The 22329-nt window shown below is 21.7% G+C and overlaps 12 protein-coding genes and 1 pseudogene across 12 annotated transcripts; 9 read left to right on the forward strand and 4 right to left on the reverse strand.

The window, feature by feature from the left end:
- Positions 1–851: 851 nt before the first annotated feature.
- On the forward strand, positions 852–1946 carry DDB_G0280981 (annotated as a pseudogene; the record flags this gene model as incomplete).
- Positions 1947–2323: 377 nt separating this feature from the next.
- Positions 2324–3351, reverse strand: udpB (uridine phosphorylase; the record flags this gene model as incomplete). The annotated part of the gene is made up of 2 exons (XM_635661.1): positions 2324–3096; positions 3255–3351. 2 exons carry the CDS (start codon positions 3349–3351, stop codon positions 2324–2326), a joined length of 870 nt encoding a protein of 289 aa, XP_640753.1.
- Positions 3352–4410: 1059 nt separating this feature from the next.
- On the forward strand, positions 4411–5381 carry DDB_G0280987 (hypothetical protein; the record flags this gene model as incomplete). The annotated part of the gene is made up of 2 exons (XM_635662.1): positions 4411–4496; positions 4613–5381. 2 exons carry the CDS (start codon positions 4411–4413, stop codon positions 5379–5381), a joined length of 855 nt encoding a protein of 284 aa, XP_640754.1.
- Positions 5382–5469: 88 nt separating this feature from the next.
- Positions 5470–6308, reverse strand: hop2 (hypothetical protein; the record flags this gene model as incomplete). Its single annotated transcript, XM_635663.1, has 2 exons — positions 5470–6170; positions 6278–6308. 2 exons carry the CDS (start codon positions 6306–6308, stop codon positions 5470–5472), a joined length of 732 nt encoding a protein of 243 aa, XP_640755.1.
- A 413-nt stretch (positions 6309–6721) lies between these two features.
- On the reverse strand, positions 6722–8598 carry DDB_G0280991 (hypothetical protein; the record flags this gene model as incomplete). Its single annotated transcript, XM_635664.1, has 2 exons — positions 6722–8325; positions 8427–8598. The coding sequence occupies 2 exons, from the start codon at positions 8596–8598 to the stop codon at positions 6722–6724; spliced, it is 1776 nt and encodes a 591-aa protein (XP_640756.1).
- Positions 8599–9867: 1269 nt separating this feature from the next.
- DDB_G0280993 (DUF1692 family protein) lies at positions 9868–11220 on the forward strand (the record flags this gene model as incomplete). Its single annotated transcript, XM_635665.1, has 2 exons — positions 9868–10378; positions 10466–11220. 2 exons carry the CDS (start codon positions 9868–9870, stop codon positions 11218–11220), a joined length of 1266 nt encoding a protein of 421 aa, XP_640757.1.
- A 460-nt stretch (positions 11221–11680) lies between these two features.
- mps1 (TTK family protein kinase) lies at positions 11681–14791 on the forward strand (the record flags this gene model as incomplete). Its single annotated transcript, XM_635666.1, has 2 exons — positions 11681–12093; positions 12253–14791. The coding sequence occupies 2 exons, from the start codon at positions 11681–11683 to the stop codon at positions 14789–14791; spliced, it is 2952 nt and encodes a 983-aa protein (XP_640758.1).
- A 64-nt stretch (positions 14792–14855) lies between these two features.
- Positions 14856–15884, reverse strand: DDB_G0280997 (zinc-containing alcohol dehydrogenase; the record flags this gene model as incomplete). The annotated part of the gene is made up of 1 exon (XM_635667.1): positions 14856–15884. One exon carries the CDS (start codon positions 15882–15884, stop codon positions 14856–14858), a length of 1029 nt encoding a protein of 342 aa, XP_640759.1.
- Positions 15885–16740: 856 nt separating this feature from the next.
- On the forward strand, positions 16741–17077 carry DDB_G0280999 (coiled-coil family protein; the record flags this gene model as incomplete). The annotated part of the gene is made up of 2 exons (XM_635668.1): positions 16741–16753; positions 16839–17077. The coding sequence occupies 2 exons, from the start codon at positions 16741–16743 to the stop codon at positions 17075–17077; spliced, it is 252 nt and encodes an 83-aa protein (XP_640760.1).
- An 896-nt stretch (positions 17078–17973) lies between these two features.
- On the forward strand, positions 17974–18334 carry DDB_G0281001 (coiled-coil family protein; the record flags this gene model as incomplete). Its single annotated transcript, XM_635669.1, has 2 exons — positions 17974–17986; positions 18054–18334. 2 exons carry the CDS (start codon positions 17974–17976, stop codon positions 18332–18334), a joined length of 294 nt encoding a protein of 97 aa, XP_640761.1.
- A 796-nt stretch (positions 18335–19130) lies between these two features.
- On the forward strand, positions 19131–19490 carry DDB_G0281003 (hssA/2C/7E family protein; the record flags this gene model as incomplete). Its single annotated transcript, XM_635670.1, has 2 exons — positions 19131–19143; positions 19216–19490. The coding sequence occupies 2 exons, from the start codon at positions 19131–19133 to the stop codon at positions 19488–19490; spliced, it is 288 nt and encodes a 95-aa protein (XP_640762.1).
- A 932-nt stretch (positions 19491–20422) lies between these two features.
- Positions 20423–20803, forward strand: DDB_G0281005 (coiled-coil family protein; the record flags this gene model as incomplete). The annotated part of the gene is made up of 2 exons (XM_635671.1): positions 20423–20435; positions 20538–20803. 2 exons carry the CDS (start codon positions 20423–20425, stop codon positions 20801–20803), a joined length of 279 nt encoding a protein of 92 aa, XP_640763.1.
- Positions 20804–21649: 846 nt separating this feature from the next.
- Positions 21650–22024, forward strand: DDB_G0281007 (coiled-coil family protein; the record flags this gene model as incomplete). Its single annotated transcript, XM_635672.1, has 2 exons — positions 21650–21662; positions 21744–22024. 2 exons carry the CDS (start codon positions 21650–21652, stop codon positions 22022–22024), a joined length of 294 nt encoding a protein of 97 aa, XP_640764.1.
- Positions 22025–22329: the final 305 nt, after the last annotated feature.

Genomic DNA, 22329 nt, shown 5'->3' on the forward strand with positions numbered 1-22329 from the left:
ATTGAATTTACAGAATTCAATCATTGATTTTATTTTTGGTTTATTTTTAAATATTACATAAAAAAAAAAAAAAAAAAAAATATATAAAAATATAAAAATAAAAAAATAAAAATAGGTTGTAAATTAATTGATTTGATTGTTAATACCACTCATAGTATTTTTATTATTTTTATTATTTTTATTTTTTTTATTTTACAATTTTACTTTACTTTTTTTTTTTTAAAATTTTATTTTTTCCTTCTCATATTTCTGTGAGGAAATAGACCAATTAATTATTTGAATTTGGTTTTTTTTTTTTTTTTTTTTTTTTTTTTTTTTTTGGGAATTGAATTTTGGTGGTGTGTGGGATATGTTTAAATAATCACAGATCTGGCCAATTTTCATTTTTTTTTTTTTTTTTTTTTTTTTTTTTTTTTTTTTTTTCTTTCCAACTTTTTTTTTTTTTTTTTTTTTATTTTTTTTTTATTTTATTTTATTTTTATTTTTATTTTTTTTTTTTTTATCGTCACGCAACTGATTCATTCATTTTTGTATATATTTTCCTGTTTTAATATTGATTTATTTATTTGTTCATTTATTTCGCCATATATTTATTTATTTATTATTTATTTATTTATTTATTTAAAAGATAACATCTTATTTGTATATATTAAAAAAAAAAAAAAAAAAAAAATTAATTAAAAAAAAAAAATAATAATAATAATTTTTTTTAAAAAAAAAAAAAAAAAAAAAAAAAAGAAAAGAAAAATATAAAAATAATAATAATAAATTTATTTGTACATATATAAAAAAAAAAAAAAAAATATCAACAAAAAAAAAAAAAAAAAAAAAAAAAAAACTACAATAATAATATGGCAGATAAACAAGGATTTTTAATTAAAGAAGGTGGATCAATTAAAACATGGAAAAAGAGATGGTGTGTTTTAAAAAATAATTCAATTTTCTATTCAAAGAATGCAAGTAGTGGTGAATTAGGAATTATTCATTTAAAGGGAGTAAGTTCAATTAGTATTAGCTCAAGAAAGAAAAAGAATTGTTTTGAAATAGCAACACCTGAAAGAACCTATTTTATGAAGGCACCATCAACTGAAGAGATGAAAGAATGGATAGAGATTATAACTCAACAATTAAATAAACTTAAAGAATCTACAACAAGATCCAATAGTATGGGACAAAGTGATAACAATTTAAGACTATCTTCTAGTGGTGGTGGTGGATCAACACAACAACGTATATCAGTTGAAGATTTTGATTTATTAAAAGTTATTGGTAAAGGTAGTTTTGGTAAAGTTATGCAAGTTAGAAAGAAAGATAATGATAGAATTTATGCAATGAAGGTGTTGAATAAGAATAACATTATAGAGAGAAAAGAGGTTGATCATACGAGATCAGAGAAAAATATCCTACAAAAGTTGGTTCATCCATTCTTGGTGAACTTAAATTACAGTTTCCAAACCAACGATAAACTCTACTTTATAATGGATTATATAAATGGTGGTGAGCTATTCTTTCACCTGCAAAACGAAGAGAAATTCGATGAAATTCGTGTGAAATTTTATTGTGCAGAAATAGTTTGTGGACTGGAGTATCTCCATAATTGCGGCATTATATATCGTGACCTCAAGCCAGAGAACATTCTACTAACAAGCGATGGACATATAGTATTGACCGATTTTGGTATAAGCAAGGAGGGTCTGGTGTCCGATAACGACCGTACGGCAACATTTTGTGGCACACCCGAGTATTTAGCTCCAGAGGTGCTCTTGGGCAAGGGCTATGGTAAGGCTGTGGATTGGTGGAGTTTTGGAACGTTGGTGTATGAGATGTTGTCTGGTTTACCACCATTCTACTCTCAAGACGTTAGGGAGATGTATCAAAAAATCATGAATGAAGATTTGAAATTCACACCACAATTCTCACCAGATGCAAGAGATTTCATAACTTAACTATTGGAAAGAGATCCAAATAAACGTTTAAGAGATATAAAAGTTGTTAAATCACATCCATTCTTCAAAGGTATCGATTGGGATAAATGCGTAAAAAAAGAATTAACTCCACCTTTCATCCCACCTGTAACTGGTGGTAAAAATGATACAAGTCAAATCGATTCTGGTTTCTTAATTGAAACTGCAAAATTATCATTAGATCCAACAACACTAAGTAGTTCAATGCAAAAGAACTTCGAAGGTTTTACATTTGTAAATGTAAATGAACATTTAAATTAATAAATAATAATAAATAATAAATAATAAAAAAATAAAAAAAATAAAAAAAATAATTTTGTATTATAATAATTAAATTATTTGTTTATTTATTTTTATTTTTAATTTAAATTAACTTTAATTAATGATTCTAAACAAGCTCTACCACCTTCAATTTCTAATTTAACTTTTGTATTATTATCTAAGAAAGCTTGAGTGACACGATTTGCTAAAATGATTGTAGAAGAAGCAGCTTTAATTGGTTGTTTTGAACGTGTTGCTAAATGATATAATTGGAAAGTTTCCATTTCCAAGGTGTTTACTTTATTCTCATATAGATCAATGATATTTTCAATTAATTGTTCATTGAAATCATCAAATTCTGGGTCGATTCTACCTTGACTACTATAGAATGAATCGGCTGATGCATTAATACCAACGACTGTTTTTCTATCTTTGAAAATTGATTCAAAGTCATTCTTTAATAAATCGATCAACTCTTTATCACCTGCAACTGGTTTTGAAATGTCATATGGTTTGCATTTAGTTTGATCTTTATTATTATCAGAGTGCCAGAAATCTGGATTTCTACGAATTAAAATCGATGATTCTGCAATTGCCAATGAACCAACTTCAACATCTTTAATAGAGCCACATGTACCATATCTAATGATTGCCATTGGTCCATCTACAACAAATCTACCCTCTCTAACTAAAAAGTCCATCATTGGTGTACCCATACCAATTGATACAATTGATACTCTAACTCCCTTATATTTACCAGTATGAATTACAAATCCTCTATGTGCTTTTTCTTCTTCAACTTCTTCTAATAATTCTTTTGTAAGTCTTGATGCACGTTCTGAATCTCCAACTGTTAAAATTCTTTGTGATACTTTTTTTTAAAAAAAAAATAACAAATAAAAAATAAATAATTATTAATTAATTAATTAATTAATTAATAAATAAAAAAATAAAAAAAAAATTTTAAAATAATAATAATAATGATTGTGAGAGAGAGAAAAAAAATAAAAAAAAATAAAAAAAACTTACATTCCCCTTTTGCAACACCTAAATGATATACAGCATTTCTTTCATCAACTGGGAAATTTGCATTTTTAGCATCGCCTAATTTTTTTACTTCTGTCATTTTAATTTTAGTTTTATAAATGTAATGTTATTTTATATGTATATTACAATATTAGTATTTTTTTTTTTTTTTTGAAAAAGTGATTTTTTTTTTAAAAAATTTTTTTTTTTTAAAATGCATTTTGCAGAAAAAAATTAAATTAAATTGAATTAAATTGAAAAAAAAAAAATCAAAAAAAAATCAAAAAAAAAAAATCTTTATTTATTCTTCAAATTTAATTGAAAAAAAAAAAAAAGAATGGAACCTCTTGGAAGCTGAAATTATTTATTTGGAATTATTCAATTCTAATCACTTTGTTTTAAAATATTTTAAATAGCAAAAATAATATATAAATAAATATATATATATATATAAAATAAAATAAAATATTTATTAATATACATAATATATTATATATATATATTTTATTTTATATATTTTTTTTTATATATATATTAATAAATATATTTTTTTTTTGAAAAAATTCTTTTTTTAGTTTTTTATTTTCAAAACACAAAATTTGAACTTAATTTTTGATATTGAAACTAAAAAAGGAAAAAAATAAAATAAAATAAAAAAACTTTGAACCAAAAAAAAGACGCGTCCAGAATAAAAAACAAATTCCAAAAAAAAAAAATAAAAAAAAATAAAAAATAATTTAAATCAGTTTAGATTATTCTTTTGGATAAAAAAAATTTGAAATCCCCTTATCGAATTTTTTTTAAATTTAGAAAGAACGAAATTTCCTTTTTTTTTTTTTTTTTTTGCCTGGGAAATATAATCGAATCTATTTTTAAATTTTTTTTTAAAATTAAGAAAATAAAATTGTTAATTTAAAAAAAACATAATTATGGGAAAAGATATATTTTTGGTGATTATTTATTATTTATTTTAAAAAAAGTTTAATTAAACATAATTAGATTTTAAAAAAAAAAAAAAAATAAAATGAAAATTTTATTTTTTTTTTATTTTTTTATTTTTTTTTTTTTTTTATTGGAATTTTATTTTTTTTTTCTATTTTTTTATTTTTTTTCTACTTTTTTTTTTTTTTTTGTTAAAATACCAATAAAAAAAAAAAGAATGGAAGAAACTAATACAAGATGTTCTATTTGTTTGTCAGATATTGAGAATCAAACAAAAAATAATCAATGTAATCATATATATTGGTAGGTTTCATTTAGTTTTTTTTTAATAAAAAAAAAAAAAAAAAAAAAATATATATATATTTATTAATATTATTAAATATTAAATATATAATATAATATTTTATTTTTTTATATAGTTTTGATTGTATATTTAATTGGGTAAAAAGTAATGATTCTTGCCCATTATGTAAAGTAAAGATTAAAGAATTAATAAATAATGATAATGAAATTATTAAAGTTGAAGAACCAAAGAAACCAGCACCAGAGAATGTTGAAGCTGATATTAGTTGTTTAGATAACAAATTCTTTTTAGAAGAAGTTGAAAAGTTATTATCAATTTCACATAGTATAGTATTACAAATGGAAGGATTAATGACATCACATAAAAAAGTGTACGTTACACCAACAATGACAACTGAAGATACCAACAGATTGAATCAAATCACTGATAGATTATATATACTTCAAAAGGATTTAGAAAATTATGAAAATGCATTCGACCCTGAAGATTTATTATCAACATTATACATTTACGAAACCACTTTAACAGATCTTAAAAATATTTATTTATCAGAATTTTTAAATAATAATAATTTAAATGGTAATAATTATAGTAATAGAAATAGAAATAAATATAAACAAAATCATACTACTAGTGGAGATATAAGAGGTGGTTATACTAATTACAATGATGATGACTATGAATCTGATGAATATGAAGATGAAGATTATTATGAAATTCAAGATCAAATTTATAATAAATCTAATAATAATAGTGGTGGTGGTAATGGTAATGTTAGTAGAAATTCAAAATTAAATAATAGTAATAATAATAATTTAAATTTTAATAATAATAATAATAATAATAATAATAATAATGATAAACCGACACCAAGTAAAAGATAATAATTATTATAATAAAAATATGTATAATTTTTTTTTTTTTTTTTTTTTTTTTTTTAAAAATACAAATTTATTATTGTTATTATTAAATTTATTTTTTTTGTTTTTTAAAAGGTGATTCATCATTTGTTGATGATAAAGTTTGTTGTGATAAAGGTTTTGAATAATCTGGAATCATTTGAATTTTTAAATCTTCATCAGTTTCCCAACCGATATCTTCTTGTAAATCTTTTTTCTTTTTATTTGATCTTTCAAGTACTTGATCAAGGATATCTCTAAATAGAGCTTTACGTTTTACCCATTCACTTCTTGCTTTTTTTATAGTATCATCAAGACGTTGTTTATCTTTATCGGACATTATCTCTTTGGTTTGGAATGTCAATAATTTCGATTCCAATTCTTTATTCTCTGTTGATAATTGATTAACCTCCTTTTGAATTTGTTCATCTGATAATTGATTATTTAGTTGTTTACTTTGTGAAATTAATGATTTTAATGTATCTTGTTCAACCTCCAATTGCCTGTTTATACCGTCCAATTTTCTATTTAAATCGTGAATTGATTCTTGTGGTATTTCATAACCTTGTTCATCTAATTTTGGACCTGTATCTTGTATTCTCCAATATATAATAGCTTTATTATATTCTTTAAATGTTAATTTACCTTGTTCTCCTAAAGATTTTAATGTTTTTACAATTTGTGTTTTACCCATACTTGGGAATGCTGCTTCTATCATTTGATAATTATATGGTCTATTTGCTTTATTTATTAAATTTAATATATTTTCTTCAACTAATTTTTTTTTTTTTTTTTTTTTTTTTTTATAAACAAATATAAAAAAAGTATTAACATATGTATTTTTTTTTTTTTTTTTTCAAAAAAATTATTTTTTTATATACCTTCATCTTTTTTTGTTATCTTTTTTGACATTCTTTTTTTTTTTTGTAAATATAATTATTAGTTCTTGCTTTACTAGTTTTGAAATTAAAATGAAAATTTTTTATTTTTTTTTATTTTCACTTTTTTTTTTTTTTCAAAAAAAAAAAAAAAAATTCATACACTAAAAACTCTAAATTCTTAGAAAAAAAAAAAAAAAAAAAAAAAATCAAAAAAAGTAATAAAAATAAAATAAAATTATTTACCAAGAATCTAATTAATTTATACAATGAAAAAAAATATATATTATGATTATTTAGGGATCACAATATCTTAAATTTATTTATTTATATATATATTTTTTTTTTTTTATATTAAAAAAAGTATTAAAACAGGAAAGATTTGGATTTAGATTTAGGATTATATTTGTATTTGTATTTGTGTTTGTATTTTTCTTATTCTTCTTTTTAACCTAATGTCAAACGTCTAGTTTTATCACCACTATTTTGATGTTTTACACCTAAATGACCACAAGTGCACATCCATTCCATTGAAGGTGAAGCTTTAAATTCACTACAAATACAATCTTTACAAAATAATATACAATTGGGTGATTCGGTTCGTTTTGGTGAAAAAAGGTTTCCTTTTTTCAAAGAGGATGAAATATTTGAATTTGTTAATGTTAATGATGGTACTGATATATTATTTGGTGTATTTGTTGTTTTACTTGGAATTGTAAATGATGTTGATGCTGATCTTGTCATTGTTGGTTTATTTTCATTATTATTTTCATTATTATTATTTTCATTATTACTATTATTATTTTTATTATTATTATTATTATTTTTATTATTATTATTATTATTATTATTATTATTATTATTATTATTATTATTATTATTATTATTATTATTATTATTATTATTATTATTATTATTATTATTATTATTATTATTATTATTATTATTATTATTATTATTATTATTATTATTATTATTATTATTATTATTATTATTATTATTATTGACATTTAATTGGGCAGAGGATAAAATTGGAGGACTTGAAATTAAAGAAGATGAAGATGAGTTTGAAGATAATTGTTTAGATTCAATCTCAGTGACCTTCACACTATTAAAACAAAGGTTACCTGGAGTAATACTTGCATTACTACCAACCTCATCATCAAATGATTGAACATTATTATTATTTTTATCATTGTTGATAATAACCTCTTCATCAGTTTTAGATACCGCAATATTATTATTATTAATATTATTATTATTATTATTATTGTCACCACTAATAATCTCTTCATCATTATTAGACACTGTAATATTAATACTATTACAACTACTTATATATTCATTATTTACATAATGATAATTATCATTATTATTATTATAGTTATTTTGAAAACCATTATTATTATTATTGCCATTATGGAAACTAACATCGTCACAAGTCTCTAAATTTGTCATGAAATTACAATTATAATCGTACCCATTGGCATCATGATAACAACTATTATTAATATGATGATAATGATAATATGCTTGATTATCAATGTTATTATTATTATTATTATTATTATTATTATTATTATTATTATTATTATTATTATTATTATTATTATTATTATTATTATTATTATTATTATTATTATTATTATTATTATTATTATTATTATTTTGTGGTGATGGTGATGGTGAAGGTGATGGTGATGATGATGGTGTTATTGGTTGTGATTGAAATCTTGGAGATTGTATTATTGGATCAACTTTAGGTTTTTTAATTCTTTCTAAAATTTTTTCACTTTTTTTTCTTTTATATAGTTCTTCTTCATATTTATTTTTCCATTGAGTACTTTCCAATGTTAATTGTTTCTCTTTTTGTGATAATATTGAAATCGATTGAATTTGTTGTTCAATGATTTTTTGTTTCTCTTGTAATTGTTTTGAAATTTGTAAATATGTATCTTGTATTGCTAATAATGCTTCTGATGCTTTCTCTGATCTAAATTGTAATGCTACATTTTCTTCATATAATGATTCTATAAAATTTAATGAAAATCCTAATAAATAATAATAATAATAATAAATATAATAAATATATTAGAAAATATTCAATTATTTTTATTATTTTTTTATTTTTTTTTAAAAAAAGAAAACATACTTGAATCTTTAATTAAACAAACTAAATGGTCAGGTTTTTCATCAAGTAGTTTAAATTCTAATTGGTCTTCTGGTAAACCTAATGATATTGATGTACAATTTATGATTTCTGACCTACTTAAATTGGTTGGAAATCTTAGTGCAGGTGCTAAGATATCCACTGAAATTGACATTTTTTTTATTGTTATTATTATTATTATATTATTATATAATTTACTATAGTGGTATGCGTATGTTAAAAACGATTTTTTAAAAATAAAAAAAATAAAAAAAAAAAAGATGGTGACGTTGGTAGGGTTTTTTTTTTTTTTATGATTTTTTGATTTTTGAATCAATAAGATTTTTTTTTTTTTTTTTTTTTTTTCTGTGATTTTTATTGGTGTATTTTGTTTGTAAAAATATATAAGAAGAATATCAATTGATGATAATAATAATAATAAATAAATAAAAATTAAGATTAAATACAAAATAATTAATGAAAATTTATTATGAAAAAAAAAATAATAATAATTATTACGTGAAATATTTTTTTTAAAAAAATAAATAAATTAAAAATTAAAAAAATAAAAAATAAAAAACAATCAATGTGAGTATTTGTGTGTATGAATAAATAATAGGTGTGGTGGTAGATGGGAGGTAGATGGGAGGTAGATGGTGGGTGGGTGGTGAATATTTGTGATTGAAAGCAAAAAAAAAAACAAAATATACACAAAACACACACAAAAACACAATTTTTAATTAAATAGAATGTAAATTGGATGGTGCTATATTGATATTTATTTACAGATAAATATATAGAAAAAATAAAAATAAAAATAAAAATAAAAATAAAAATAAAAATAAAAATAAAAATAAAAATAAAAATAAAAATAAAAATAAAAATAAATAAAAATAATTAATAAAAAAATAAAACTTTGTTTTTAATAGATATAGAAAGTTAAAAAAAAAAAAAAAAAAAAAAAAAAAAAAAAAAAAAAAAAAATCTCAAACGATGATTTTTTTGATTTTTTTTTTTTTTTTTTGATTTTTGTTTTTTTTTTTTTTTTTTTTGACGGGTCCGCATATTCATTTAAAAAGAATATTTTTAACACCCACCATCATATGATTTTAGTTAAAATTGAAAAAAAAAAAAAAAAAATAAAAAAATAATAATCAAATAATTGAAAAAAAAAAAAAAAAAAAAAAAAAAAAAAGAATTAATAAACAAAAAAAATCATTGTTTTATTTAAATTTTAATTTGAAAAGCCTTTTTTGTCCCAACCTATTAATCAAATTTTTTTTTTATTTTTTTTTTTTTTGTGTGAATTTGTTTTTTAATTTGAAATTTTTTGTGTGAATTTTTTTTTTTTTTTTTTGTGTGAATTTTTTTTTTTTTTTTTTAGTTATTTTTTTTTCAAAATTAAACAGTTTTTTTTTTATATAAAATAAAAAGAAGCTACAATATGTTTGAAAATAATAATAATGATGGTGGAAGTGGTAGCGGAATAAATTCACCATTATCACCCCAATCACCATATCAAGCAACTACTACAAATAGAATTAATAGAGTATCAAATAATAGAAATAGTAATAATAATAATAATGATAGTTGGGTAGAAAAAGTTAAATTATTCGATTTTTACCCAAAAGTTAATGATGATGTACCAAGACATAAATCAACATTTGGTGGTGTAGCAACAATGATTTGTATTTTAATTACAACTTATTTATTAGTATCAGAGATTTATTTTTATACATTCCCAATTAGGGAACATTCATTAAAGGTAGATATTACCAGAGGTAATAGATTACCAATCAATATCGATATTCATTTCCCAAGATTGGTTTGTACTGATATTACAATCGATGTAGTTGATGGTATAGATGGTAACCCAATTAAAGATGCAGCTTATCAAATAGTTAAACAAAGATTAGATTCATATGGTGAGCCATTTGCTCAAGGTGTTGCATTAGGTAATAAAAAAAAAAATAAAAAATAAAAAAAAAAAAAAAAAAACAATATAAATATTAATTTATATGTTGTTTATTTTTAATTTTTAGCTGGTAAAAAAGGTATATTTAGTAGATCATGTACAGAATGTGAATTTCCAAAATCAAAGAGAGTATCATCAGTATTTTATAAACAAAAATGTTGTAATAGTTGTGAAGATTTAAGACAATATTATAGACTTAATAGAATACCACAGAATTTAGCAGACGATTCACCACAATGTTTAATAGAGAGACCAGTTCAAGATGATGAAGGTTGTAGAATTTATGGATCATTGTCAGTGCAAAAGATGAAGGGTGATTTCCACATTTTGGCAGGCACTGGTATCGATCAATCACATGATGGTCACGTTCATCATGCTCATCATATCCCCAGAGAGAATATTGGGCGTATTAAACATTTTAATATCACTCATCATATTCACAAGTTTTCATTTGGTGAGGATATCGAAGGTTTGATTAACCCATTGGAAGATTTTGGTATTGTTGCTCAAAGTTTGGCTGTTCAAACCTATTATCTTCAAGTTGTACCAGCAATCTATAAAAAGAATGATTTCGTTTTAGAAACTAATCAATACTCTTACACCTATGATTATAGGATTGTAAATATGTTCAATTTAGGTCAGCTTTTCCCTGGAATTTACTTCAAATATGATCTCTCTCCTCTTATGATTGAAGTAGATCAAACCTCAAAACCATTGGTTGAATTAATTACAAGTATTTGTGCAATTGGTGGTGGAATGTATGTAGTTTTAGGTTTAGTTGTTCGTTTATCTGAATTTATTACAAATTTAAAAAAGAAATAAAATCAAAAATATAATATAATATAATATATAGTAAAATAGTAATAATAAAAAATCAAAAAAAAAAAAAAAAAATCAAAAAAAGTCTAAATATAGAATATAAATGAATATTTTTATTTTTTTTATTTTTTTAATTTTTTTAATTAGGTGGAATCTAATAAATAAAAAAAAATTATTAATTTGGCGCCTATTTTTTTTTTTTTTTTTTTTTTTTTCTCTTTTTCCAAATTTTTTTTTTTTTTTTTTGTTTTTTCTTTTTTTTTAAAAATTATTTTCATTATTGAGGATAAATATAAAATATTTAGTTGATAATAGTTTAATAACTATTTTAGAAAAGGATAATAGATAGATAAATAAAAAAAAAAAAAAAAAAAAAAAATTATTATATGTTTTTTTTTAGGTTATTTTTTTTTTTTTTTTTTTTTTTTTTCGGAAGTAATTAAAATATTTAATAATAATTATTATGGATACTCATCAATCATTTAATGAAAATCAACATCCAAATTTTAATAGTGGTAATCATGGAGGTATTAATATGAATAGATTTCAAAGATTTTCAAAACCAACAATTTCACCAATTCAACAACAACAACAACCACAACCACAACAACCATCATCAATTATACAAAGACAATCAATCATTATGACACAACCACAACCACAACCACAACCACAAATGATACCAATATTTAGAGAACCAAATGAATGGTATAAATTAATTGATATGGAAATGAATAAATTTAATAATGAGTCAAGACCATCACCTGAATATATAAAATATTTAACTCAATTATTTCAACAGGCTTTAGATAGTCTTGAACATAAAAATACACCCGAATTTTATTTATTCTTATTAAATCGTGCAACTTTTCAAAGGTAATTTTATATTAAAACTTTTTTTTTTTTTCTTTTAAAATACATGATACTAACTGAAAACTTTTTTTTTTTATTTCATTCATCATGGATTATATTAATCACTCACACATTCACATACACACACATATATATATTATATATATATATATATACTATTAGTAAAATCGGAGAGAATGAAGATGCAAAAGGAACATTAAAATATATGAAAGTATTAAAGATGGAAAGTTTTGAAGTATTTGTATTATTATCAGAGATTGAATCGAAATCTTTTAGATTTTCAAAGGCAAGATCAATTATTAATAGAGGTATTCAAAAGATTCCCTCAAGGAGTAAAGAATTTGAGGGATTTTTAATGGTTATAGATATTCAAGAGGATGAATTTTCAAGAAATGGTTGTATTATTAGTAATAATAATAATATAAGTTTTAATAATGGTGATGTAAATAATAATAGTATAATAATGAATGAAAATGATCAACCAATGGTAATTAATCTTAATCCACAGCAGCAACAACAACAACAACAACAACCATATGAAATATCATCATCATCATCATTGATGAGTACACCAGCATCCTCTAGACATTTATCTAATAGATCATCAATAGTTCCAACACCAAATAGTTCAACAAAACTCTCTGAATCAATTAAAACAATTGGTTTAAGATCTGTACAACCCAGAAGAGTTATTCATAAACAAACTACTACAAATTTTAATACCACCACTACTACTATACCTGAAAATAGTTATGATGATGATGCTGATCAACCAATGGATCATGATGGTAATAATAATAATAATTTTAGAATACATTCGAACAACAATAATAATAGTAGTGCAAATAGTAGTTATAATAAAAGTGAAAATGATGAAGATGATCAAGATGAAGAAGATGAAGAAGAAGAAGATGAAGATGAGGATGATGATGAAGAAGATGAAGAAGAGTATGAAGATAATAATAATAATAATAATAATAATAATAATAATAATAATAATAATAATAATAATAATAATAATAATAATAATAATAATTATTTTAAATACAATCGACAACAATACATTTTAAATAATGATAGTGATACTAGTACAAACCCAAATTCACCAGCATCTTCAAACTCTTCTGTTAACGATATCATTAACAGTATTTCAATTACTGATGATTCTAAATTAGATTATGAAAATAATGTAAAATTACAACAACAACAACAACAACAACAACAACAACAACAACAACAACAACAACAACAACAACAACAACAACAACAACAATATATACAACAACAACAACAACAACAACCAAAAATACACCCACAAAGATTTTCACTTCAAAATAATACACCAACAACAACTACAACAACAACAGCAGCAACAAATGTACAGAACCCTTCATCATCATCATCATATATTTCACCTCCTTTATCTTCTCAATCATCAGAACTCCAACATCAAAGAAGACACTCTATTCAAGCTCAAAGAGCAAATAAACCTCCTGTTATTCCTCCACCTTCAAAATTACATCAAAATAATTTACAACAGCAGCAACAACAACAACAACAACAACAACAACAACAACAACAACAACAACAACAACAATTACTTTTACAACAACAAGCTTTATTACAACAACAGCAGCAACAACAAATTTTATTACAACAACAACAACAACAACAACAACAACAACAACAACAACAACAACAACAAAAACAACAAGAACAACAATTAAAAAAAACAAATATGCAACCACCGCCACCAAAGCAACCTCAACCTCAAACCCAAACTCAACAACAACAAAAAAATATTAATAATTCAGAAATTGTTGATAAAGAAAAATCATTTGAAGTTGCAAAAAGTTGGAGTGAAGTTGCAATGGTAAATGGTAAACCATATTTAAGAATTGAATTTATAGGAAAAGGTGGTAGTGGTAAAGTTTATAAGGTATTAAGTGGTGATTTAAAAATCTATGCATTGAAATATGTTTGTTTATCAGATCCAAATGAGATTGAAGCACAATTGAATGAAATTGAAATGTTGAAACGTTTAAGAAAACAGGTTAATATCATTCAATTGATAGACTATGAAGTTAATATGGCAAAGAATTATATATTGTTAGTGTTGGAATTTGGTGAGATCGATCTATCAAAACTTTTACAAAGATTGCAAACTCCGAATGGAACCAATGTGAATTTCATACGTATCTATTGGCAGCAAATGTTGCAGGCTGTGCACACCATCCACGAGGAGAAGATCATTCATGGTGATTTGAAACCCGCAAATTTCGTCTCGGTTCAGGGTAGTTTAAAATTAATTGATTTCGGTATTGCCAAAGCCATCCAATCCGATGATACTACCAATATCGTTAGAGAGAGTCAAATTGGTACAATCAATTATATCTCACCCGAGGCTTTAATCGATACTTCACAAGGTGGTCCAAAGCAGTGTATGAAGTTAGGAAGAGCAAGTGATATTTGGTCTTTGGGTTGTATACTCTATGAGATGGCTTTTGGTTATCCACCTTTTAAAAGTTTTTCAAATATAATCTCAAAATATCAAGCTATCATTAATCCTCATCATAAAATTGAATTTCCAGTTCATCCAAATGAAAATTTATTAAAAGTTTTAAAACTTTGTTTAATTAGGAATCCTCATGAAAGACCAACAATTCCAACTTTATTAAATCATGATTTTTTAAAAATTTAATAAATAATAAATATTATGTGTGTGTATATATATATATTTCTATTTATTTTAACTTTTTATTTTTTTAATTTAATTTTATAACAATTTTACCAAATGAACCTCTTGATAAATGTTGAAATGCTTTAATTGAATCATCAAAATCATAAATTGTATCAATTACTGGTTTAAAGATGAAATTTGTTGATAATTGATTAATCATTTCTTGGAAAGAATCTTTTGGTGAAACTCCAATACCATGTAGGTTAATTCTTTTAAAGAGAGCATCAAAAAGGTTGATTTTAGCATTTGATTCTTTTAAAAATCCAATCATATAGATATGACCATGTGTATGACTACAACGTATTGATCTATTTATATAATCACCACCAACTACATCAAGTACATGATTTACACCTTGATCATTTGTTAATTTCATAACTTCTTTCTCCCATTCATTATGGGTTTTATAATTTATAACATGAGTGGCACCCATTTTTAATAATCTTTCTTTTTTTTCTTCATTACTTGTTAAAAGTATAGTTTTTGCACCAATTGAATGTGATATTTGAAGAGCGAATAATGAGACACCGCCAGTGCCTTGAATTAAAACAGTTTGATTTGATTTTAATTTTGATTCAATTCCACCGACATTCATTAACGAATACCACGCTGTACATGCTGCAATGGGTAATGTTGAGCATTCTTCATCTGTGTAATGTTTTGGTGGTATTAAACATGAGTTTTCATCAAGAATAATGTATTTTGCTAAACCGCCATTTAACGGACCACCATAACTGAATTGTTCTTCATTACTTTTCGCTTCACCTTCCATCCAGTGAGATAAGAAATGATTTACAACTCTATCACCAACTTTAAATTTCTTTACATTTTTTCCAACTTTTTCAATTATGCCACAAGTATCAGATACTGGTATTAAACCTTTTTCAAATTTAATACCATAGGTTCCATCCATTATTGCTTTATCTCTATAGTTTAATGAAACTGCTGATACTTTAACCAATACTTGATCATCATTAATATGTGGAACTGAAATTTCATCCATTTTCATACCATAGGTACCATCAAAACTATGAATTCTCCATGCCTTCATCATTTTTTTATTTATTTAATTATTTGTTTTTTTTTTTTTTTTAAAAAAAAAGGTAAATTATATTAAAATTATTAAATAAAATAAAATTGTGAAAAAAAAAAAAAAAAATATTATGTTGGGGTTTTTTTTTTTTTTTTGTGTTGAATTTCATTTTTGTACATATTTGGAATATTCAAACATTTTAATTTTGTAGTTTGTATACTGAGGAGTTTTATTCTTTTTTTTTTTTTTCAATTTTTAATGTATAATGGATCCATTCAGTGAAATAAAAAAAAGGTATGTAAATTATAATCCAATAAAAAATTAAAATAAAAACATTAAGTTTCTCCCAATTTTCATTTAAACCTTTTATTAAAAATTAATATTACCTTTCATATTTTTTCTTAAAATTAAAATAAATAGATAAAAAAAAAAAAAAAAAAAAAAAAAAAAAAAAAAAAAAAAAAAAAAAAAAAAAAAAAAAAAAAAAAAAAAAATAAAATGAATAAATAAATAAAAAAAAAAATAAAAATAAATAAATTAATATATCATTTACTGATTAAATAATATTTTAATTATTTTTTATTTGAAATAATGTTCAAAACCCCCATTAATTACAGAATAGATTAAAAAATTATTAAAAAGAGTGGTTAATTCAAAAGATTAATAAGGATTATATTAATATGGAAATTGTAGAGTTTTAACCGCCTTTATATATATTCTGCTATTTCAGTTAAAAGGGTTTGAATATTGAAATTGACAAGAATGATTTTTTTTTTTTTTTTTTTTTTTTTTATTTTTTTCAAGAATAGTTAGTATTTAAACAAAAAAAAAAAAAATTTAATAAAAATCAAAAACCAATCAATTTAAAAAAATAAAAATGACTTTGTTTGGTAATCATTAATTTTATTATAATTATAAAATTAATATAAAAAATAATTAATTCTTTTTTTTTTTTATTTTTTATTTTTTTTTTAGCTTCAATCTCTTTAATTTCTAATCCATTAAAAGGATCAAACTCAAGAATCTCATCATCAAATGGAAGTGGTATTTTAATGGGATCAAATTCAATAACATGTGGAGGTTGTGGTGGAACAACTACTACAATAAAATCATCTGGTTCATTTACAATTGATTCTAGTATTAATGTTTATGTGGATTCTAAAAATGTTTATTCACGTACTTATCATGATTCATTTAATGGCTGTTCTAGTTAATCGTGTGATTTAATCATAAAAAGTAAATCTGATAAATCACCAAATATTAATATTTATATATATCAGTAAATTTGTAATATCAATCAATTTCCTTATTTTTTTAAAATAATTAAAAAATAAAAAAATAATAAATTCAATAATTTCTTTTTTTTTTTAAAAACAATATTATTTTTCATTCTTTTTTTAATTTAATGATTTATTCTTAAATTAAAGATTAAAAAATATAAATAAAATTAGATTTGAATAATATTAAATATGATCATAATTGTGGATATACATACAAAAATGTATTTTTTATTTTTTATTTTTTATTTTTAAAAAGACAAAATATGTTTTTTTTTAAATTAAATTTAATAATGTAAACCTTAGTTTGTGTTTTTTTACAACAATTTATTTGAATTAAACAGTCACTAGAAAAAAGTAGTTTATATTTGGTTAAAAAACAATTTTAAAAGGGGTTTATATTATAATGAATAAAGGTTTAAATTTTTTTTTTTTTTCTGGTTTTTTTTTTTTTTTAAAAATCAATAACCACATGTTCAAGATGGATTAAATAATTTAAAACAAAAATGGGTTTGTGGTTTGTGAAAAAAAAAAAAACAAAAATTTGTTTGGATAAACTTTTAATCACGATTTTTAATATTTATTATATATAATCAGTAATTTCATTTTTTTTTTTACCTGTCAAAAATGTATTGAGATCTTATAGAAAATGAGTGTTTTTAGATAATTAAATCTCTGTACTATTTGGTCTAAAATAATTATTGTTTTTATTTGAAAAAAAAAAAAAAGAATGATTTATTTTTAAAATTTTTTTTTAGTTTAAAAAAAAAAGTATAAAATAAAATTTAATTTTATACATTTAAAAATATATTTTAAAATTTAACTTAATAAAAATGACTCTTTTTTGTAAGAATTTATAAACTAAAAAAAATATTAAAATTAAAACTAACCATATAGTATTATTAATTAATAGCATCAATTTCATCAATTTCAAGCTCAATTTCAAGCTCAAAATCAAGTATTGCATCATTTGGTAATGGAACAAGTATGGGTTCAAATTCAATTGCATGTGGTGGTGGTTGTGGAAGTGGAAATGGATTTGGTGGTATTTTTATTGGTGCAAATATAGATTTAACAGGTGGCGCCAGTACAAGTAGTGGGGGCAGAGGTGGAAGACCAGGTCGTGGACATGGTGGGCCACATGGTCATGGTCGTGGTGGTTCTGGTTCTGGAAGCTCATGTGGTTGTAATTAGGTTTTAAAAAAAACTATATTTCATTCATCCTATTACTATTATTGTAATAATACTATATCCAATAAATAAAATTATATATTTTTTTAAATCATTTAAATCAAAAACACTCTTATTTATTTAAAATTTATTATTTAAATATAAGGATATTTTGACAAGGGAATTTTTTTTTTTTATATTAAAATTAATTTTAGTTTTAAATTTTCTTGGGAAATTAAATTACTTATATTAAATATTTTTAAAAAAACTATAAATGTAAAATGTAAAATGGTAATAGTTTTTTATTTTGTAAAAAAAAAAAAAAAAAAAAAAAAAAAAAAAAAGGGGTATTGTTAAAAATAATATCATGTTTTTTTAATTAATAACCACCAAATCTATTAATTTCAATTTTTTATTAATATTTGTGGATTGGGGTATTGGTGTGTTTGAGTGTGTGGTTAAAGATAAACCAATTAGTTTTTATATTTTTATATATATAACTATTATGGGTATCATTAACTGGAAATTTCGTATTTTTAATATTTTGTAAACTGCTAAAAAAGTTTATTCATCTAATATGAACTCAAACTTAAAAATAAATATTATTTGAATTTGGTAGTTAATTTTTACTTTTTTACAATACTGGTTAAATTACAAGTTAATATAAATGAAAAAGAGTGATTTATTTTTTATATTACTCAAAAATAAAAAGTATAAATTAAAATTTTTTTTTTTTTTTTCATTAATCAATTATTATATTTTTAATAAAAAAAAATTAAAATAAATTAAAATAAATTAATATAAATTATATTAAAATAAAATGACACTCTTTTGTAAGTATTTTTTTTTTATTATTTTTTAATTTAATAAATTAAAATAATTACTAATAATTTTTATAATTATAGCATCAATCTCATCAATTTCAAACCCAATGACAAGTTCAAAATCCAGTATTGCATCATTTGGTAGTGGAACAAGTATGAGTTCAAATTCAATTGCATGTGGTGGTGGTTGTGGAGGTGGAAGTGGTGGTATTCTTGGTTTAGGTTTAGGATTAGGATTAAATTTATTTGGAGGTTCTGGATCAAGAGGTGCTTGTGGTGGTAATGGTAGATCTGGAAATCCTGCTCAAGGAGGAAATGGAGGTTCTTGTTGTGGAGGTCCATGTTGTGGTATTTAAAATATCTTAAAAAATTTTAAAAAAAATATATATGTTCAAAAGTACTATAGATGTAATAGTACTTTATTAAAATAAAAATGGTTATTTACCAGTTTATTCAAAACAAAAAAAAATAAAAAAAAAAAAAAAAAAAAAAAAAAATTTTAATTATTGTTTTTTATTTTTAATTTTTAAAATAAACTATTTCTACAATTGTTATTGTAATGGTCTCAATTTAAATTAATTTTATTAGTCTTATTTTTCATTGGTTTAATTGATATATGATTGACCTCATTGAAATACCCACTTTTTTAATCCATTTTTGTGGTGATAATTAATTCATTATTAACCCCATTTTATAAAAAAAAAATCTAAACTTTTTTTAAAGTTTTTAAAATTATTATAGTTCATTTAATAATATCAATAATCAAAGAAATGCCTTCGGTTTTAATAAAAATAAAATAATAGTTATTTTTATTTTATTTTTATTAAAAAAACATAAAAGAAATTTGGGATGATATTAAAAGGGGGTATTGTTATAAATCTAAAGATGTTTTTTTATTATATTTCAAAAATAACACAAAATTATAATTTTTGTGGGCTGTGGGTAAAATATTTTAATTGATAAACAAATTCTTTTTATATTAATTGTATTACATTACCTTTTTTTTTTTTTTTTCTATTTTTATATTATTGGTAAAATGAATAAAAAAGTATATTCATCTGATGAATATACTGAAACTTAAAATGTCATTTATTTGAAATTTTGGTAAACTTTTTGACATTGTAGTATTTTGGTTAAATTACAAATTATTATTAAAAAAAGTGATTAAAAACAAAAATAAAAAATAAAAAAAAATAAAAAAAAAAAACAAGGATATAAATAAAAAACTTTTTAGCTTTTTAATTAACAAATATTAATACTAAATTATAAAATAATTAAAAAATAAAAAATGACACTTTTCTGTAAGGATTTTAATATTTTAAAACAAAAATCATAAAAAAAACATTTTGTAAACTAATTTTTAAAAAAATAATGAAAACTAATAAATTAATTATTATTAATAGCATCAATCTCATCAATTTCAAACCCAATGACAAGTTCAAAATCTATAATAGCATCATTTGGTAGTGGAACTATTATGAGTTCAAATTCAATTGCATGTGGTAGTGGTTGTGGAGGTGGAAGAGGTGGTATTCTTGGTTTAGGTTTAGGATTAGGATTAAATTTATTTGGAGGTTCTAGAGGTGCTTGTGGTGGTAATGGTGGATCTGGAAATCCTGCTCAAGGAGGAAATGGTTCTTGTTGTGGAGGTCCATGTTGTGGTATTTAAAATATTTAAAAATTATAAAATATATGCTCAAAATTACTATAAATGTAATACTTTATTTAATATAAAAATGGTGAATTACTAAAAATGTTTTAAATAAATTAATTTTTTTAATAATTTGTTTTTTTTTTTTTCTAAATCTTTTTTTTATATTAAATTAATTTTTATCCATATATAAACAAATTAAACCAAATTGAACTCTTTTGTGATGAGTTATTAAAATTTAATTTTCAATGATGATTTAAAAAAAGTGATTTATTGTTTACATCAATTTATGACCTTATTTTTTTAATTTGATTTATTTATATTTTTAATTACTATTTTATTCTGATAGTTTTAAAGATTATTTTCATTCCATATATATGTAAAATTAATGATATAAAAAAAGAATTGTAAGTTGGTAAAAGTTATTTTTTTAACAGTTAGTGGTATTGTCATAAACGATCTTATTTTTTTTTTTCCCACAGTAAATTATATTTTTTTAATATATGTGGGTTGGGGGTATTATATTGCGATAATTGTTTTAATCTTACACTATAATTATTATTTTAATTTTATTATTATTTTTTTTAATTTAATAATTCTATTAATGAATAAACTGTTAAAAAAAGTATTATCATCTAATAAAAACACAAAACAAATAATATTAATTATTAAAATTTAATGTCAAACTTTACATTATACTTTTTTGGTTAAATTACAAATTATTATTTATTGAAAATAGGTGATTTATTTTTTAAGGGTTTTTTTTTAAAAAAAAGCTATAAATAAAAAAAAAATAAAAAAAAAGAATTATTAATCATTAATCAGTAAAATATTAAATAATAAATTATAAAACTAAAAAATAAAATGACACTTTTTTGTAAGGATTTATTTAATAATTTTAAGTTTATAAAAAAAAAAAAAAAAAGAAAACTAATTAATTTAAATTAAAAATTATAAGCATCAATCTCATCAATTTCAAATCCAATGACAAGTTCAAAATCCAGTATTGCATCATTTGGTAGTGGAACAAGTATGAGTTCAAATTCAAATGCCTGTGGCGGTGGTTGTGGAGGTGGAAATGGTGGTATTCTTGGTTTAGGTTTAGGTTTAGGATTAAATTTGTTTGGAGGTTCTAGATCAAGAGGTGCTTGTGGTGGTAATAATGGTGGATCTGGCAATCCTGGTAATGGTCCATTTTCAGGAGGCTCTTGTTGCGGAAGTCCATGTTGTGGTATTTAAATTATTAAAAAATTATAAAATATATGTTCAACATTACTATAAATGTAATACTACTTTATTTAAAAATTGGCGAATTTCCAATTATATTAAAAAACAAAAATAAATAAAATCTTTTTATTTTTAAAAATTTTGTTTTAATTATCACAATACTGTTATTTTACAAAATGAAATAACTTTTTTGTTGGCATTGTTATAATGATTTTATTTTTTAAAACACCAAAAATTCTTTTTTTTATTTTATTATTGGGGTGGGGTGTGGGTTTTAGATTGTTAATGATAATCATTATCGTTTTTATTATTTAAAA

Source organism: Dictyostelium discoideum, assembly GCF_000004695.1.
Source record: "Dictyostelium discoideum AX4 chromosome 3 chromosome, whole genome shotgun sequence".
NCBI lineage: Eukaryota > Evosea > Eumycetozoa > Dictyosteliales > Dictyosteliaceae > Dictyostelium > Dictyostelium discoideum.